Here is a 17628-nt window from a genome sequence, read left to right as displayed (position 1 = left end):
TAAAATCAATAGTTTAGTCATTTACATTTTCTCGTACAACAAGGAAAGAGCACTTGAAAATTTCTCAAAATGAAGCTAATTTTTTTAAGTCCGTAAACTACTGTTTTGCCAGCATGGATTCCACACCTGTCAGGGGAAATGCAGCAATGGCAAAAGAGTATGTGATCCTAAAATGTAGCAAAAGCACCCTATTATCTGTTTATTCTGCAAAGTTCACTACAAGTAAGGATTGCATCATATCAATAGATTCATGTCTTTCCTGCAAAATAAAAAGATTTTAGTGGCTGAGATTAGAAACTGTATAAAGAAAATTTCATTCCTCACTGATACTCTTATAACTTGCTACCTATAATTTATCTGATAAAAATGGTGTAGGCAATCTAAGCAAACAGCTATTGTAACAGCTGTGCTGTCTTCTCACTGTCATACATATATTTGAAAAAGCACACATATTTGAAAAATAATTAAATAACATGATATCATATCATTTGGTATGATAAGCATTGAATATATTCAGAGATACTATTGATGGTAATATATTATTTAAGGTATTATTACATGATGCAGTTTCTAAAATAGACTAAAGAACTAGGTCACTCCCCTTAATGATTATTGTAAGTGCCATATAAAATGTTATTTTCTGCTAAAGTAGTTTCGTTTTTCCCTGGGCTGCAATATTTGTATCATATTTAATATTTTATTAAATAAAATTTCTTCCCATAACTTCAGTCATAGACTCTCCAGTCAAGCTTTCTTACTTAAGATTCAGCTTTCTGAGTCAAGATCCAAAAGTCACCTACATTTCTATTCTAGTCATGCTCGCACTCCATGGTAAGAAAATGCCTCCCAATCATATTCAGAATATTACAAACTCAGTTAATCTTTTTCAACCTAACCACACAAAAAGTAGAGAAAAAGCGTTCTTCCCCTTTTCAGAAAAAAAAAAAAGTAAACAAGGACTTCTGCAATGATTTCCCCAAAGTCCGAGAACAGATTGGCCAGAATTGCACTCAGGCCATCTATCTACAGCTCAGTCTAGCAGTGGTTTCTAGGTTGAGCTGTGAAATGTATTAAGTGGACCAATAAGTCAATGACCAAATTGCTTACTGTCAGAGGCAACTACTGAGTTTTATATCAGGAGCTATGCCGTTTTTTCCAGTGCATTCTCAAGGCAATGATGTAGATTCCCACCATCCCCCTTGATACCTTGGCAAAAAACACAGAACTGCCACTTTATGAAAAGATATCCAACTTAATAAGTGGATATTAAATCTGAGATTCAGTACTTCAAAATTCTTTGGGCCCTTTCTCACTAAAATATGAGTCCTTCCCCTTTAAACTGTAGAGTAGCTGCTACCCTGAGAAAAGCACCTTAGGATGTCAAGAACATAAACATAAAGAGTAGAGAGAGGCCTTGGACCTCATCTAATATTACCCTTTTTTCACACATAAGAAAACTGCCATCCAGAGAATTAAAATGACTTATCTAAGGTCAGTTAACTAATCACCATTTTATCCCAGGTATGTGTTCTGTACTAAGACCTCATATTTCAGTGTACTTTTAACTTTATCAAAGTAGGAAATTCAGAAATCTCTCTGCAAGTTTAGAAAATAGGTTCCTGAAATCCCTATTTCCAGGCAATTTGCAAGTGATTAATTTAAGACTGTATGGACAAGGGAGTCCAAGATCAAGAATGAACCGTGAAACCCTCAGGAATATTTTTGTATTCACTGAAGTAAAAAAGGAAATAGCAACACAATAAATACAGTGAAAAGTGCATTTTACATATCTTAAGTTAGTAATAATGGGTGCTAAAAAACTAGTTCTGCTTACCAGGAACTTGTTAGGCACTTCCTATCACCAATTACAATGAAAGGCATGAAAATGCCTGTTGTTTCATGCAGATAACACATGTACTAAGAGGAATCTTTTCCTGTACAGGTCCGCCATCCAATGCCCAATGTCTTTCTATGTCTATGACTTCAAGAGCTTCACTCCCTTCTCTCAGTCTCTGCTTCACATATCTCAGACATCACTAGTTTTAAGTCCTAGATTTACTCTCTCATCTCCCTTTAGCTCTCTTATGATTTCCTTGCCTTTTCTGCAGTACACTTTATCTCCTCTTTATAATTCCCAGCAACAAGCTCCTTCTTTTTCTAATGATTCAAGTTAAGAAGAACTACAAATTTAACATTCTTGCACTTGCCAGAAAAGAAAACAGAAGCAAATCCTCATACCTTTGTAACTCCTTTGTTATGGACCAAATCACTACAATGAATGTACAGGTACAGCCCATTATCAGAAAAAAAAACTACATGTCAATCACAAATACACACAGAGCCCAAGGAGACTGTAAGACACATATTTATTTTTCCCATAGAGTCACCTAATTTTTAGTCTGTATGGTCAGTTTCAGTTGAGCATCTAGGCACCCCTTCTCCCTTTAAACTCCTCTTATCTTCCTCTTTGTCCTTTTTCCTCTTCAGTTCCTTGCTCTGAGTTCCCTGCTGGCCCCAGGGTCTCACTGTTTACCAACAGCTACCCAAAAACGAAAACCATGGAAATCTGCTCTAACCTCCACCCTGGGAAAGAAAGAGAGGAATTTACTGTTAGTAGAATTTATTCCTCATAGGAGCAGACCTACATATTTCAGTTTCTCCAAATAAATCGTTGTACAAACAGACCTTTCTACCATTCCCTTCCTAATATTGATGACCTTTCACAACATGATTCAGATAAATCTTAAAGATCCCCTTCCTAGTAGAGATGAAAAGGGAGAAGCAATCAAAGAAGATAAACATTTTGTATATGACAAAATTGAAATTGTAAGATATCTCTATTTGTGCCCAAATTTTCATCCCTCCTCACCTAGGATTCTTTTCCACCCTCACCCATCTGTTTTCTGCTTCATCAAGACTTCTCTTTCTAGTGATCATTCCAATAGCTCCAAACATGCTGTTCAGCATCTATCCAAAGAAAAAAAAAGAAATTTTAAAAAATACTTTTTCTGCTCCTTTTCTCAGCAAAATTCCCCAGAAGTGTTGTCTATGCCAACTGTCTCCAATTTCCTTTCCGTTCTTTCTTTTTTCCATCACTGTTCAAAAGACTTCACATTTAAATTCCTCTCATTTTCTCCTCCACTGTTCATATGATGTAGGTACCGTATTGCTCCCCTTTAAAATGAGGATTTTGAAGCAAAGAGCTTTTGATTAGTATTCTAATCAAAATGGTAGAAAATGGTAGCTACATGGTAACCTGAGCTAAGGAGAACTCTCTTCTCAATTGTAAATATATATATATATATGCTAGATAAAATAAAACAATATATAGCTCAAGGTAAAGAAGCGGAAATCTCCAGGTGCCAGAAACTACGAAGAAACCTTGCCTCTTAGATTTCTAATGGGCATCTAAAATGAACATGTCCAAAGCTGACTCCCAATCTTTCCACAAAAATGTCTCCCACAGTATTCCCCATGATTAATTGATTAGTTGCCCATTAATAAATGACGACTCCTTTCTTCCAGTTGATCAGGTCAACAACCTTAGAATCATTCTTGGCTCATCTTTGTTTCTTGTATCCCACCCGCAATGTGTCATCAAATCCTGTTAGCACCACCGGGCTTTTCTCACAATATCTTTTACTAGCACCCTTATCTACAACACAGTCATCTCTTGCCTACTTTACTGCAGTCATCTCCTAAGTGGTCACCCTGCTCCTGCTCTTTCCCCTATTTCAGTCAGTTCTCACGGCAGCTAGAGCACACCTAAAAAAATAAGAAGAAAGACCTCTATCCCTCTTGCTCACAGAAATCCAGCTGTGTTCCCATCTCACTCAAAGTAAAATTGCCAAAGTGTTTGCCATGACCCTAAGGCACTCCCTGGTCTGGCCCAGCCACCTTGCTGGCCTCCTGTCTCACTACACTCCACTCTTCTCCACCTGCTCCTGCCTCTTGCTGTGACTCAAACACACCAACCAGATCCCTGCTTCTGAGCAGGAATAACCAGTCACAACTGGTCATAGTTTAATGCCGTTCTCCTTAGGATATTTGCATTTGGCAAGGCTTCAGCTAAAAGGAAAAACTTCCAATTATGGACTGTTAAGCCATTTCAGAAGACTGTGGAGGAAGATTCTCAGGAGGAAGTAGCCCCTCAACCACATAGTTTGATTAGGATATGATATGACTCAGACATTAATCAGTCACAATTTCAAATTTTTTAAAAGGTTTCATTGGACTTTAGAACTAATAATCTTTCCCAGTTCTCCTTTTCCCATTATTCTTTAACAGTTAGAGATAATAACTTCTGCTTTTCCTTTTCATCTTGCCTTTAAAGAGGTCATGCAATCAACAGTCTTTGTGGGGAGTTTTTAAAATGCAGGTTTCAGAGACAAATATTTACCTCTACAGGTAACCGGTACTAGAAGAGTCAGTACCTAGAAGCCTCTCTTCTTTGAAAAGGATTATCGCCCGATCAGGTTCTCTCTGTATTTCCCCTTTAGATTGTGAAATGTGGTTCAGGGTCTTTACAACTTTCCTTTCCTTCATAGCAGGTGCTTGTTCCGGGCTGAAGGTGGCAGTGCCATCACACACAGTCCATGGCATCAGGGGTCAGGCTCTCTACCTCCCCGTACACTATGGATTCCACACTCCGGCTTCAGATATCCAGATCATATGGCTGTTTGAGAGACCCCACACGATGCCCAAATACTTACTGGGCTCTGTGAACAAGTCTGTGGTTCCCGACTTGGAATACCAACACAAATTCACCATGATGCCACCCAATGCCTCCCTGCTCATCAACCCATTGCAGTTCACTGATGAAGGCAATTACATCGTGAAGGTCAACATTCAGGGAAATGGAACTGTGTCAGCTAGTCAGAAGATTCAAGTTACCGTTGATGGTAAGTCCGCTATAAGTGACATGGGCAGCTGAGTAGCACAGCAGTTGGCAATGGCTCAGGAGATTAGACTACCTGGGCTTTAGGTCCTGGCTCTGCAACCTTGGGCAAATTAACCCTCAGAGCCTCAATGTCTCATGGCATGAATGACATTATCCACCTCATGAGGCTTTCTAAGGATTAAATAAGACATGCATGTAAAGTATATGCGCAGTGCCCTGCTAAAGGTAATCAAGCAGTAAGGAAAACGTATTATTTGTTTGCCTGGAAACTATCAAGTATAAAGTTGCTGATATAATGAGGCAGAGAAAATTTTATTTCTCATTAACAGAATGTACCCTGGGAAGCGCCCCATTTTTGTCACATAAAGAATTTTTTTTTTTATTTTGGTACACTGGGGAGGATGAAACTTGCTCAGTGACCATACTTAAGCAACAATAGAATTTGCTAGGTATGTCCTCTGAGGGAGAGTGGGGTTCAGACAACTTTCAGACATTTATTTTCCTTATTGAGGTATGTAAGCAGCATACCTTAAATATACTACACCCAAAGCCCAACTTCTGATTTTTCCCCCCTAAACCTGTCTATTTAACAATATTCCTCTGTTTTAGCAAATAGCAACTTCATTCCATCAGTTGCTTAGGACAAAACCTTGCCATCACCCTTGACTCCCTCTTTCTCTCACACCCCACATCCAGTCCACAAGTTAATCCTGGCATCTTTACCTTCAAGATATGGACAGAAGTGAGTCACTTCTCACCACACCCACTACCGACCCGCTCGACCCCACCATCAGCTCTGGCCTGAACTGTCCTAACAGCCTGTTCCACTATCCCCGTTTCTACCCCTGCCTTCTGCAGCTCAGAATCCTCCCATAGCTTCCTGTCTCACTCACAATCAAAGCCAAAGTGCTAGCGATGTCCCACAAGGCCCAGTGTGACCCCCCCCAACATACCCAGTACCTCTCTGACCCCTTCCCAGCTCTCTTCCCCTCACTCACTCTGTTCTGACCACACTGGCCTCCTCGCTCTTCCTAGAACAGGCCAAACACACTCACACCTCAGGGCCTTTGTACTTGACTGTTCACTCTACCTAGGTTGCTCTTCTCTTAGGTAATGGCACTATCTCCTATTTCCTTTCTGTCTCAGCCAAAGTGTCACTTTATCTGTAAAGGCTTTCCTGACCACCTTATGTAAAGTATACAGAGAGAGAGAGAGTTACTCTTTATCTTGAGTTCTGATTTATTCCATTCATAACACTGGATGTATTGTATATTTTTATTTTTTTATTGTTTCTCTTCCTTGCCTAGAATACAAGGTCCATGGGAGCAGGCTTTGTATTTGCTGCTTTTTCCTCACTGCCTAAACCCCGATGCAGGCCATTTGTAGACACTCAGTAAATATGTGCACAGTAAATGAGTGGAAACTGGAGAGCTTGCAGGGGAACAAAGACACAGGATGTGGCAGCAGATGCCTAGAGAACAACTTTGGGGAGAGAAAAGGAGGACATTTTCATATTTTCATGAAATTCTCCTGGGTAGTATCTTGTCTCTCCTTCCAAACTTTTAATAGAACATCCATTACTTGTTAATATGTAGTACAGTTGGATCTGTTTATAGACATGCAGCCAAAAGTTCTTCCTAAAAAATTTTTTATTGAGGTATAGTTGATTTACAATATTATAGTAGTTACAGGTATACAATACAGTGATTCAAAAATTTTATAGATTATACTCCATTTACAGTTATTATAAAATATTGAATCTGTTCCCTGTGCTCTACAATATACCCTTGTAACTTATTTATTTTATTCATAGTAGTTTGTACTTCTTATTAACCTACTCCTATATTGTGCCTTCCCCCTGCAACAAAAAGGTCTTGATAGGGATTTAGGGCCTGTGTAAAAAATCTTCTTAGGAAACTTCCATATCTGAGATACACTGTTAAATGCAAGTGTATGATCACAGTACCAACATCTATTCTAATGATTGGCTCTCCCATATGAGACCTTCAACATCATCTATTTGACTTATTCCATACCACATGTATTTCCATGCATGGGCACATTTGAAACATAAGCTTTTTCTACATAATAAAATGTACCAATTCATTTTTCTTTTTAAATCATAGTAATGTAAACAAAAGCTATTCCAAACCCTTTGTTCTTGCCAGGGAATATAAAGGGTTAAATTGAGCGGACCACTTGATTGCACCCATCTTGAGAAAGGCTGGAGCCTTCAGAACTACTCAGCACCCCTGCAAGTTACCTTTCAACCTCTTCTCCTTATCTTTCATTTTTTCCTGTCTTCTCTGGGCAGAAGGATTGGATCTGTTTGTGCTCTAATGCACATTTTCCAGTGTAAAAAAAATGTGAACCTGAGTCAAGACAGATTTACCTGAGAAGATGCATCAACCCCAATTAAAAGCTGTTGTTGTTTTTTTTTAACATCTTTATTGGAGTATAATTGCTTTACAATGGTGTGTTAGTTTCTGCTTTATAACAAAGTGAATCAGCTAACATATACATACATCCCCATATTTCCTCCCTCTCGCATCTCCCTCCCCCCTCCCTATCCCACCCCTCTAGGTGGACGAAAAGCACCGACCTGATCTCCCTGTGCTATGCGGCTCCTTCCCACTAGCTATCTATTTTACGTTTGGTAGTGTATATACGTCCATGCTACTCTCTCACTTCATCCCAGCTTACCCTTCCCCCTCCCCATGTCCTCAAGTCCATTCTCTATGTCTGCGTCTTTATTCCTGTCCTGCCCCTAGGTTCTTCAGAACCATTTTTTTTTTTTTTTAGATTCCATATATATGTGTTAGCATACAGTATTTGTTTTTCTCTTTCTGACTTACTTCATTCTGTATGACAGTCTCTAGGTCCATCCACCTAGCTACAAATAACTCAGTTTCATTTCTTTTTATGGCCGAGTAGTATTCCACTGTATATATGTGCCACATCTTCTTTATACATTCATCTGTCAATGGATACTTGGGTTGCTTCCATGTCCTGGTATTGTAAATAGAGCTGCAATGAACATTGTGGTACCTGACTCTTTCTGAATTATGGTTTTCTCAGGGTATATGCCCAGTAGTGGGATTGCTGGGTCGTATGGTAGTTCTATTTCTAGTTTTTTGAGGAACCTCCATGCTGTTCTCCATAGTGGCTGTATCAATTTACATTCCCACAAACAGTGCAAGAGGGTTCCTTTTTCTCCATACCCTCTCCAGCATTTATTGTTTGTAGATTTTTTAATGATGGCCATTCTGACCCGTGTTAGGTGATACCTCATTGTAGTTTTGACTTGCATTTCTATAATGATTAGTGATGTCGAGCATCCTTTCATGTGTTTGTTGGCAATCTGTATATCTTCTTTGGAGAAATGTCTATTTAGGTCTTCTGCCCATTTTTGGATTGGGTTGTTTGTTTTTTTGATATTGAGCTGCATGAGCTGCTTGTATATTTTGGAGATTAATCCTTTGTCAGTTGCTTCATTTGCAAATATTTTCTCCCATTCTAAGGGTTGTCTTTTCTTCTTGTTTATGGTTTCCTTTGCTTTGCAAAAGCTTTTAAGTTTCATTAGGTCACATTTGTTTATTTTTGTTTTTATTTCCCTTTCTCTAGGAAGTGGGTCAAAAAGGATCTTGCTGGATTTTTGTCATGGAGTATTCTGCCTATGTTTTCCTCTAAGAGTTTTATAGTGTCTGGCCTTACATTTAGGTCTTTAATCCATTTTGAGTTTACTTTTGTGTATGGTGTTAGGGAGTGTTCTAATTTCATTCTTTCACATGTAGCTGTCTAGTTTTCCCAGCACCACTTATTGAAGAGGCTGTCTTTTCTCCGTTGTATATTCTTACCTCCTTTATCAAAGATAAGGTGACCATATGTGCGTGGGTTTATCTCAACCCCAATTAAAAGTTTGATAGGAAATTGAAAGCTAAACATTGGAGCCAATTTTCTGTTACTTATATATCATCTCATTCTCTGTGTGTCCTGTAATCATGCATAGAAGGAGATTATTATAGGCTTTCGTTCGTTAAAGTGACTAACATGGTACAGTGACTAACATGGTTCAGTGACTAACATAACGCTGCAATATAAATGCACAGTAATTAAAACATGTAATTAGTTCACTTACATAGAAGGAAAAGTAAATGGTGCAAATGTAATTCTTTAAAACTTTCTCTCAATCCCCCCAAAGTATGATATATCTGAGCTTTGTGTTTTGCAGATGGTGGGTAGGAATTTGCGCTCACCACATGTATCCCTGCCAGCTGCTCTTGGGATATTAGGACAAATCAAGAGAGGGGAATAACTACGTAAACTTTGCTTGTGAGAGTACACCCTTATGGTGTCGGAGGAAAGCACAATGAACAGGAAATAGGGAAGCCGACATTCTCTACCACTAACTGCATTATCTATAAAGTAAAGGTTTCCATTAGAAAATCCTTGAAGAGTAACTTCTAGACTCAGTTATTTCTGCTATAAATGATATTTTTATATTTTATCATTTTGTGTTTGCCATGACTTTTTTATTTTCTTCTTTAATTACTTCCTGAACTGTCTACATTTATAAAGTGCAAAACGTTGGAATCATTTTCCTAGGATTTAATATTTGAAAGACCTCATAGACTTTTATTATAATTCTGTGGTGGCAAAAATCATTTCTATCTGTTCTGATGTTGCAGATCCTGTCACGAAACCAGTGGTGCAGACTCAGCCTTCCTCTGGGGCTGTGGAGTATGTGGGGAACATGACCCTGACATGCCTCGTGGAAGGGGGCACCCGGCTGGTTTACCAGTGGCTAAAAAATGGGAGGCCTGTCCACACCAGCTCCACCAACTCCTTTTCTCTCCAAAACAACAGCCTTCATATTGTTCCAGTGACCAAAGAAGACATTGGGAATTACAGTTGTCTGGTGAAGAACCCTATCAGTGAGATGGAAAGTGACATCATTATGCCTACCATATATTGTAAGTTTTTTAAAATATATACATACACATGAGTTTTCTTCTGGGAAGTTTTCATGAGAGGAGTCACAGAGAACATCACCAGATGTTGACACCAGATGTCATTCGGTTTTCACCATCATTGTAATGTAGTACTAGGTGCAATTATACTTCCTAGGCACTGTCTTGTCATGAAATATAGTTACTTGTACAACCCTGTTTCTTGAAAATCAAGTTGAGATATTGGCCAGGGGCCTTTTAGGATACATTCTCTGACTCAGTGCATGTGTGACCTTAATTCTAGTGGAAAGTAGGAACCTCAATTTCAAACCCAGAACCATGCAGAAGACACTGATTTATTCACCCCCGTGGAGGAGGAGCTGTTCATCATAAAATGGGAGAGGGACGTGCTCTGGAGCTGACTACACGGAGAAAGAATGTTCCCGGGCTATGCATGGGAAATGCGGCCCAAGGCGTGGCTGTTCTCTCTGCCCATTTTCTCAGCTCCACTTCTAGAGGCAGGGTGCAGAGAGGATCACAGAGAAAGCATAATTATTCTGCAGTAAGCTATTCAGCTTCCCAGGGAATCCGTAATTATTTTGGCTTTCAATTCTCTCTGGTTCTTTTTTCTGTTGATGTAGTTGCTATCGTTATTTTTGTTTAATCTCATGTACAAGTTAAGTTCACCAAACTTTTCAGTTCATGTCATATTATCATCACCAACCCAAGCAAGATTTCTCTCTCTTAATTGTATTATTTTTCCCCATCCCCTCTGCTCCATAGCACCACCTCCAATATGTTTAACATTGCATTCTAATTTCAGCTTCTCACAAGGTTTCTCAACCTCCACACTAATGACATTTTGGCTGGACAACTCTTTGTTGTGGGGGGTTGTCCTATGCATTATAGGATGTTTAATAGCATCCATGGCCCCTACCCACTACATACCAGTAGCACCCTCCCCTCAAGTTGTGACAACTAAAAATGTCTCTGGACATTGCCATATGTCCCCTGAGTGTGGGGGAGAGGGACTGGTGTGTGCAAAATCTCCCCTAGTTGAACCAATGGCTTATCACATTGGGAAGTCATCTGATCAGTTACCATTATAGCTTAGTGCATGGCCACAACAGCAATATAACAAAATAAATAAGGCATGGCAAAGTAAAACTTCTCACTGTGTGGCATGAGGGTGGAGGTTTCAGCTGGTTGAATCACAAGGGTAAAATTAAGCCTTGTAAATGTATCTACTCACTCATCAAATATATCTGCATAATGCTCAGAAAGGCCCTAAAACCTAGTGTTTAGGTGCTTAGGAGGTAGGCCTACGTGGGAAATGGGTTCTGTCACTACCTATGTGACTTTAAGAAATCCCTTGACTTTTCTGAGCCTCATCTGTAAAATGGAGATGGTTAAAACTACCTCACCACATTAAATGAAATCAATCCTCTCTGAAGAATAGTCAGTAGATGACACCAAGCAAGCATTCAGTAAATGGAAACTGTTTGTATTATTGATACATCTGTATTCTATTTTCTTCAATAGAAAATTGATAGTCTTCTTGAGGAAGTGTGTTATTAACTCTTTGGAAAAAAGCATATGTAGGTTTTTTCAACTAGATAAAGCTTAACAATAAAACCAAGCCACAGAATTGTAGCAGGAAAAGCAACTTCTGGGAAGTGGAGTACGGTGGTATGACACAGTTATACAATAACATTTGTTTAATTAAGCAAAATTAAGATAAAAATAGAACCATTGAATCTTAAAACTGGAAGCTATCCTGTATTTTAGCAGAAGTGAGAAAATGTGACAGTGAAATGTATGAGAATGTCTTAGATACCATAGGAATGTATACAAAGGAGTATAGCTCCAGAACTCTGGAGCCAGAAATCCTGCTCCTACTGCCTTACCTCTCTTGTGCCTCAGTTTCTTCAACCATATAATGATGATAATGATAGTACCTACTTCACAGAGTTATTGTTTGGATTAAATCTGTTACTTTACGTAAATTGCTTAGAACAGTGATTGGCCCATAGTAAATACTATATAACTGTTGGCCATTATTATTACTATACTATTATGAGTCTATGGGAATTCAGAGATGAAAACATTACTTCTAGCTGGAGAGAAGACTTATTATAGAAAGTAACATTTGAGATGGACCTTGAACAATGGGTATGAATGGGGCAAGGGGCAATGTCTGTAAAAAACATTTCACACAATAGGGACAGCAGACACAGACACTAAGCAGAGGTCAAAGTATTTGGCAAATGGTCCAGTTTGGCTAGAGCGTAGGATACAATGAGGAATAGATAGAGGTTCCCCACTCCCTTCCATCAGAAAGTAGAGCGTTCCTATGAAACCTTGTGTAAACCGAAATGGTATAAAGTGAATAAGCAGTTGCCTTATGACATGTCTTGCTAATGGATGCACAAAATAAATCAAAATAAAGCACAGTTGCTCACAGACGCAGTTCAAAGCTATGGAGCCTTCATACGGAGATACTGAGTTTAGTTCCCCGGGAAGGGGCTTGGTGGCGCCACTTTCGCCGCTGGGGTGCCCACTGCCTCTAAAACGGCTCCTGCAAAACAAACACTGAACGCCAATTTTTGCTTTTCATCTTTTTTGTGAAAGCAAAAATCCTCTTCAGATTTCTTTCAGTCAGCTAAAACAGGTACTAATGTAGGTCTTTCATAAAAGCCAAGTGGCGTAATGCAAAGTTTTTGAAATCAGAGGATACCTGTATATTTGAGTCAGATTAGGGGGAACTTCGAATGCCAGGCATTACTTGGTAAACAATGAGGAAAATTATTTTTAAAGCAAATGTTCAAATTTTTTAAAAGACTACAGAATGTTTTATAAGTAAATACACACATATTCTAGACTAAATCAAGAAATGTTTGTCAAGAGATCACATTTTTCAAAATGGATCACAAATGTCATGCAATTATAGAAAGAGTGTTTATAGGAAAGGGAAAAAGGAAGGTAGGATATATTTTATTAACCTATAATATAGAGAAAAACGTTACCAATTTTGAACTCCATACAGTGATTAAACATGTCTAAGAGCAATATGAAAGCATTTTTTTCTGAAAAATATTGTTCACACAGAAATAGAAAAAACTTCATACATTGATTGTGTAATTCACCTTTGGTGTAGGGGAACTCAAAGAGGATTAACTGCTAGTCCAACCTAGTTCAGAATTCAGTGTCTCAAAGATGAACAGAGAAACAGAAACAGAGGAAATTATATTAAAGATTGCCAGAGAAGAAGGAAATTACAGTTTTTCACCAAAAAATACCAAAACACCACTCACTAGAAGCAACTTATATAAGATTTATTACAATCATTAGTTATATTGTGAAAATATTCTGTCTGCCTTAAAGCACAAGGCAGAGAAATAGATTTACGAAGTGTAAACTGTGACTCTCTGCACGACTAGCATTGAATTGGAGTGAAAAATTTAGATTTGGCACCATCTATTATACATGTAGGCATATTCTTGACTGAATAAGATTATTCTGACATGAATTAAAACTTCCATTCAACTCCAGGTAGCACAGACCTAAGCATTCAAGGTACTTGAACACAGTGAAAGAAAATGTGAGCAGACAAATGGAATCGAATCTAGGGCTATATAGACACATCCTTACGTTGTTCTTTATTATTTGGTCTAAATGGTTTACATTCACATAGAAAACGTACAAAATGCAAAACATGATATTAAACCAGCCAGATATCATCTACTGAATATTAATTTGGAGGAACCATCATTCAGTGTGGTAAGAGCAGAAGTAAGATTGTGTTGGAGCATTCTTTGTCCACTGAAGAAAACCTGATTTTATTTTGTTTCAACCATGGACTCTAGTAAATATCGTGTCCTTTGGAGAGTGTAGTGGATAGCACGGTGTTATGAGCCTAAGCTGTCCATTCAGACTGCCATCGTCACCCTGTACGTCAGTTTCCTCATCTCCTTATCTGCACTGTCTCAGTGTAAGGCTAATACCTATCTCTAGAGGGATGGGGAGGATTAAGTGAGATTTTATGTGTAAAGAAGGCAGCAAGTGGCACATAGGAAAAACTCAATAATGTTCGCTCTTTTGCTTTTCCTCTTTTTTTTTCTTTTTTTTTTCCCTTGGAGCCCAAACTATGCTTACATAATTGGCAACATGACAGCAAGAAGTTGTGGAAAGCCTGGGTAATTTAGAAGATACCTGCAAAGAGAAAACTGAAAGAATACTTTGAAAAGAACTTTCTTCCCCAGACGTTACCATTATTTACCACATTTTATTTTTCTACATGAAAATATATTCTTTACATGAATTCTTATTATTATCTATTTATCTCACCATCTATTTACCTATCTTTAAACTCTAGCCATAGATGTAAATGAAAAATTCCTGGGGGAAATTGCATAAGCAATTACAGGTACATGAAAGTATCATTTGCATCTTGAAATACACTTTTGCTTTGCTATATAGTTTAGTTTTATCTGGCAAAGTGAAAATAAGATCTTTCTTTCAACATGTGCAAGTTCATGCCCTAATCTTATGATTATCACAGAATATGGTGATACACAGTGTGTAAAGTATTAAAATGGGGGGAAAACCATAATCACACCTGTAAATGTTAAATATTATGCTTTAAACTCCTAAATCCTCTTTCCTTTCCTGTGTTATTTGAAAGAATTAGAATATCCCCATCTGAATCAGTTCAGATTTTACAGGACATATCTTCTATTTACAGACTGAACTTTCTTCTTTGCACTCTTTTAGGCATAGTCTATGGAAATCTCACAGAGAAACACCTGTCATGAGTAAAGACTAATGACAGGTAGTAGAAAGAAGAACACTTGGAAAATTTTACAATGTGGGTTCCATTTCCACATTGTAAAGATGAATTATCTAGATGATTTAAGATTTTTTACTCTTACTCTGTGGTAATTCTGAATAGAATGTTAATAATTTATTTTCTTGATTATTTTTGCATTCAAATGCAAGGACCTTCACTTGATCAACATCTCATCTTATTGATCTTATTCACTAATTCATTTATTCACTCATTCACTTATGGTTTGATTTGATTCAGAAATCAAACATCATGGTCTTGTTTGTGCTAAGCAGTTTTTACCCATGTAACATACAGAAACACAACCCAGATTCATTATTTTTTTTTACTGTCACAGTTTTAGCCATTTTGTTGTTTGGTTTTGTTTTGTTGGTTTTGGTTTGGGTTTGGGGTTACAAGAATTAAATAAAATATGTAATCTGAAGAACTGTCATTTACTCTATTGATACAGCATCAACATGCTTTCAATCTTTATTATTCCATGCAAACTGAGAATATGTGCCTTAGTTGATGTTCCCACTTCTCTTTCTTCACCTAGTTATACCCTCCTTTTCCTTCACAATATCATCTTCTCCAGAAAGGCTTACCTGCCCCCACCCTGGTCTCAGGTCTTCAGTGTCACTAAGAGGTTTGCTGTGCTCCTGCAGCACCCCACGCACATCTCTCCCCTGGAACTCACTGCATTATGTTTCCTTTAGTCTCTTCCACTCGTAAGCACCTCAGGCCAAAATAGGAGCTCCGTGTTATTCATCTCTGTATCCCTAAGGCAATACTTGACACAGATTAAGAATTCAGTAGGGGTTTCTTGAATTTGCCTAAAATGGACCAGATTATCTTTCTTCATATCCCTTTCAGATTTCAGTGTTACTTGATGAAGCTGTAGGAAGGCTAAATTCCCATTATAACAGCTTCTTAGTTATAGTGCTCTGGCCCTTCATTGTTATGTTTTGCTTTGTTTTTGTTTTTTCTGACCTTTAGCAAAGTTCCTCAGTAATGTAGTAAATGTTATATTCCAATATTCCCCCGTAGAGGACCACATCATCATTGAGAATTTCAGCATGAATCACCTTTTCTATTTTCTTAAGGCGCTGTTTCTATGACAATTTTCTTCATGAAAGCAGGAATTATTTTTTATTTTGGCAGAAAAAGTATAACAAAATCAAGAGTGACTAGATATTTATGAGGTTATGATGTCATAACCTGGTATTGGCCTTGGTGGAATACAATGTCAAGCCAGTAATTCAGGCTAGTAGCTACTTGCAGTTCATGAAATGTGTATGCCTTCCAGCTCTGTTGTAAATAATAACCCAGTAACTGATGCATTTTGTGTGCAACATATGGCACTGCTGCAGGGAAGTGCTCTAAGTGATAAAAATTAAAGAAAAAAAGGTCATTCACAGTAAATACTTACCATCTGCTCCCAAGCAGGGTGGCAGGCAGCATCATGATGGAAATTTAGGTACTGTTCCTGCCCAGCCATAAATTGTTAAAGAGAACAGATGATATGTATTTTACAAGTCACTCAGTAAACAGCCATTCCTGAGGCAAAGGGTTCACTTCTATTGGGAGTTCTCTGCCAAGGGCAAGAAACTGAACCACAGTCAAAATAGAATTATCCTTCTGCTTTCATCTTCAATGTCAGAGGCCACGCTGGTTGAATCACTCCAAATGTCTTCAATTGGATTGCTCATTCCCATGAATAATATACTAGACTGCACTTCAAAGTAAAGGATGGTCAGCCTGATGTGCTAATGAGAAGGAAATAACATCATAGTATAGGAAGAAGAAAATATATTGTAAGCTGTAGGTAGAGTGTGACAGACAGATAGATAGATGATAGATGATAGATAGATGATAAGTAGATAGATGATAGATCAATCTGTGTGTGTGTGTGTGAGAGAGAGAGAGAGAGAGAGGGAGGGAGAGGGAGAGGTAGAGAAAAAAGGCTTAAAGATCATATACTGAAATATGGATATTCATTCTCTGAGATGAAAACAAGTGAGTTTTCATCTTCATCCTTCTCTGGAATTTTATGATTTTCTGCAGTGAACATGTATTTCTTATAAAATCAGATAAAATATGCTACATTTTAAGAAATCATGTCAGAAGCAAGGAACTTAAATTCTTCAAGGTGTTAGGTTCCAGGAACTGGAAGAGGTGCTTGTGTGGTGGCTGGGGGAGTTTGAGATATTTGATGCTGACTCCGAAGAGCCACATATAGCATATAATTAAGCAGACAGGAGAGAAAATATTATGCCAATCGTGAAACCCAATAAATGAGGAAGTAGCAAAATCAAAATAAACATGAGTATAGGGAAGAGGAACTAAGACAATCAGATTCCTTTCTTTAAAAACATGTTTTATTTTAAACTAGAGTGATCATTAAATTAGATAATCAACCTTATTCACCAGCCTTGGCTCTAAATTACTGTGGGCTTTCTCTGCAAATGGAACCCACTCTCCAAAATGGAAGAATTACTACTTTTGAGAATATTCCATTATGTTGCAAGGTCCTAAAGCAATCCCAAATGGGAAGTTCCCCAAAAAGTTTTGAGTAATGTCAGCACATTTTGAAAGCAGTATTTCTCATTTTTATGTGTGTTAAATTGTCAAACAATTTGTTTTTATACTCACATTCTATAAACCCTGAAAACAAGTGGGAAGACAGAAAATACTGAATGACCACACTTCTCTTCCTTTTCAAGCCCGCCTCTCTGCTCTCAGACTTTAACCTTTGTGACAGACTCGGGGCTTTTGCTGCTCTAAACCTCTGTTGATTCCTCCCATTGGTTTCCTACTATGGGAACCATAACCAGTGCCCACCAGTCGGTGGCCTTTGCTTCCCTAATGTTCTATCAATGCTGACAACTTGAGGGAACACTGCTGCTGCACTGGGTCTGAGATAATAGCAACAGGAACCAGTATACGACACC

The 17628-nt window shown here is 38.1% G+C and overlaps 1 protein-coding gene across 8 annotated transcripts in view; it reads left to right on the top strand.

Annotated features, from left to right (window-relative positions):
* The window catches only part of HEPACAM2 (HEPACAM family member 2), a 48142-nt gene that overhangs the window by 9962 nt on the left and 20552 nt on the right, over positions 1–17628 (top strand). For 5 of the 8 annotated variants that reach the window (XR_009565079.1, XR_009565078.2, XM_030857263.2 and 2 more), the window contains exons 2-3: positions 4548–4901; positions 9589–9873. Coding sequence is in view for 6 of the 8 variants with exons in the window: in XM_060304595.1 (XP_060160578.1) it covers positions 4548–4901; positions 9589–9873 (639 nt within the window). In the remaining 2 variants the exon portion in view is untranslated. Of the gene's footprint in view, positions 1–4507; positions 4902–9588; positions 9874–17628 lie in introns of those variants that run through there. The other 3 variants (XM_030857265.2, XM_060304597.1, XM_030857264.2) reach the window with 2 other exon arrangements.

Source organism: Globicephala melas, chromosome 9 (genome assembly GCF_963455315.2).
Source record: "Globicephala melas chromosome 9, mGloMel1.2, whole genome shotgun sequence".
Taxonomy (NCBI): domain Eukaryota; kingdom Metazoa; phylum Chordata; class Mammalia; order Artiodactyla; family Delphinidae; genus Globicephala; species Globicephala melas.
The sequence above is the reverse complement of the archived record's forward strand: the minus strand, read 5'-3'. Positions and strand labels throughout refer to the sequence as shown.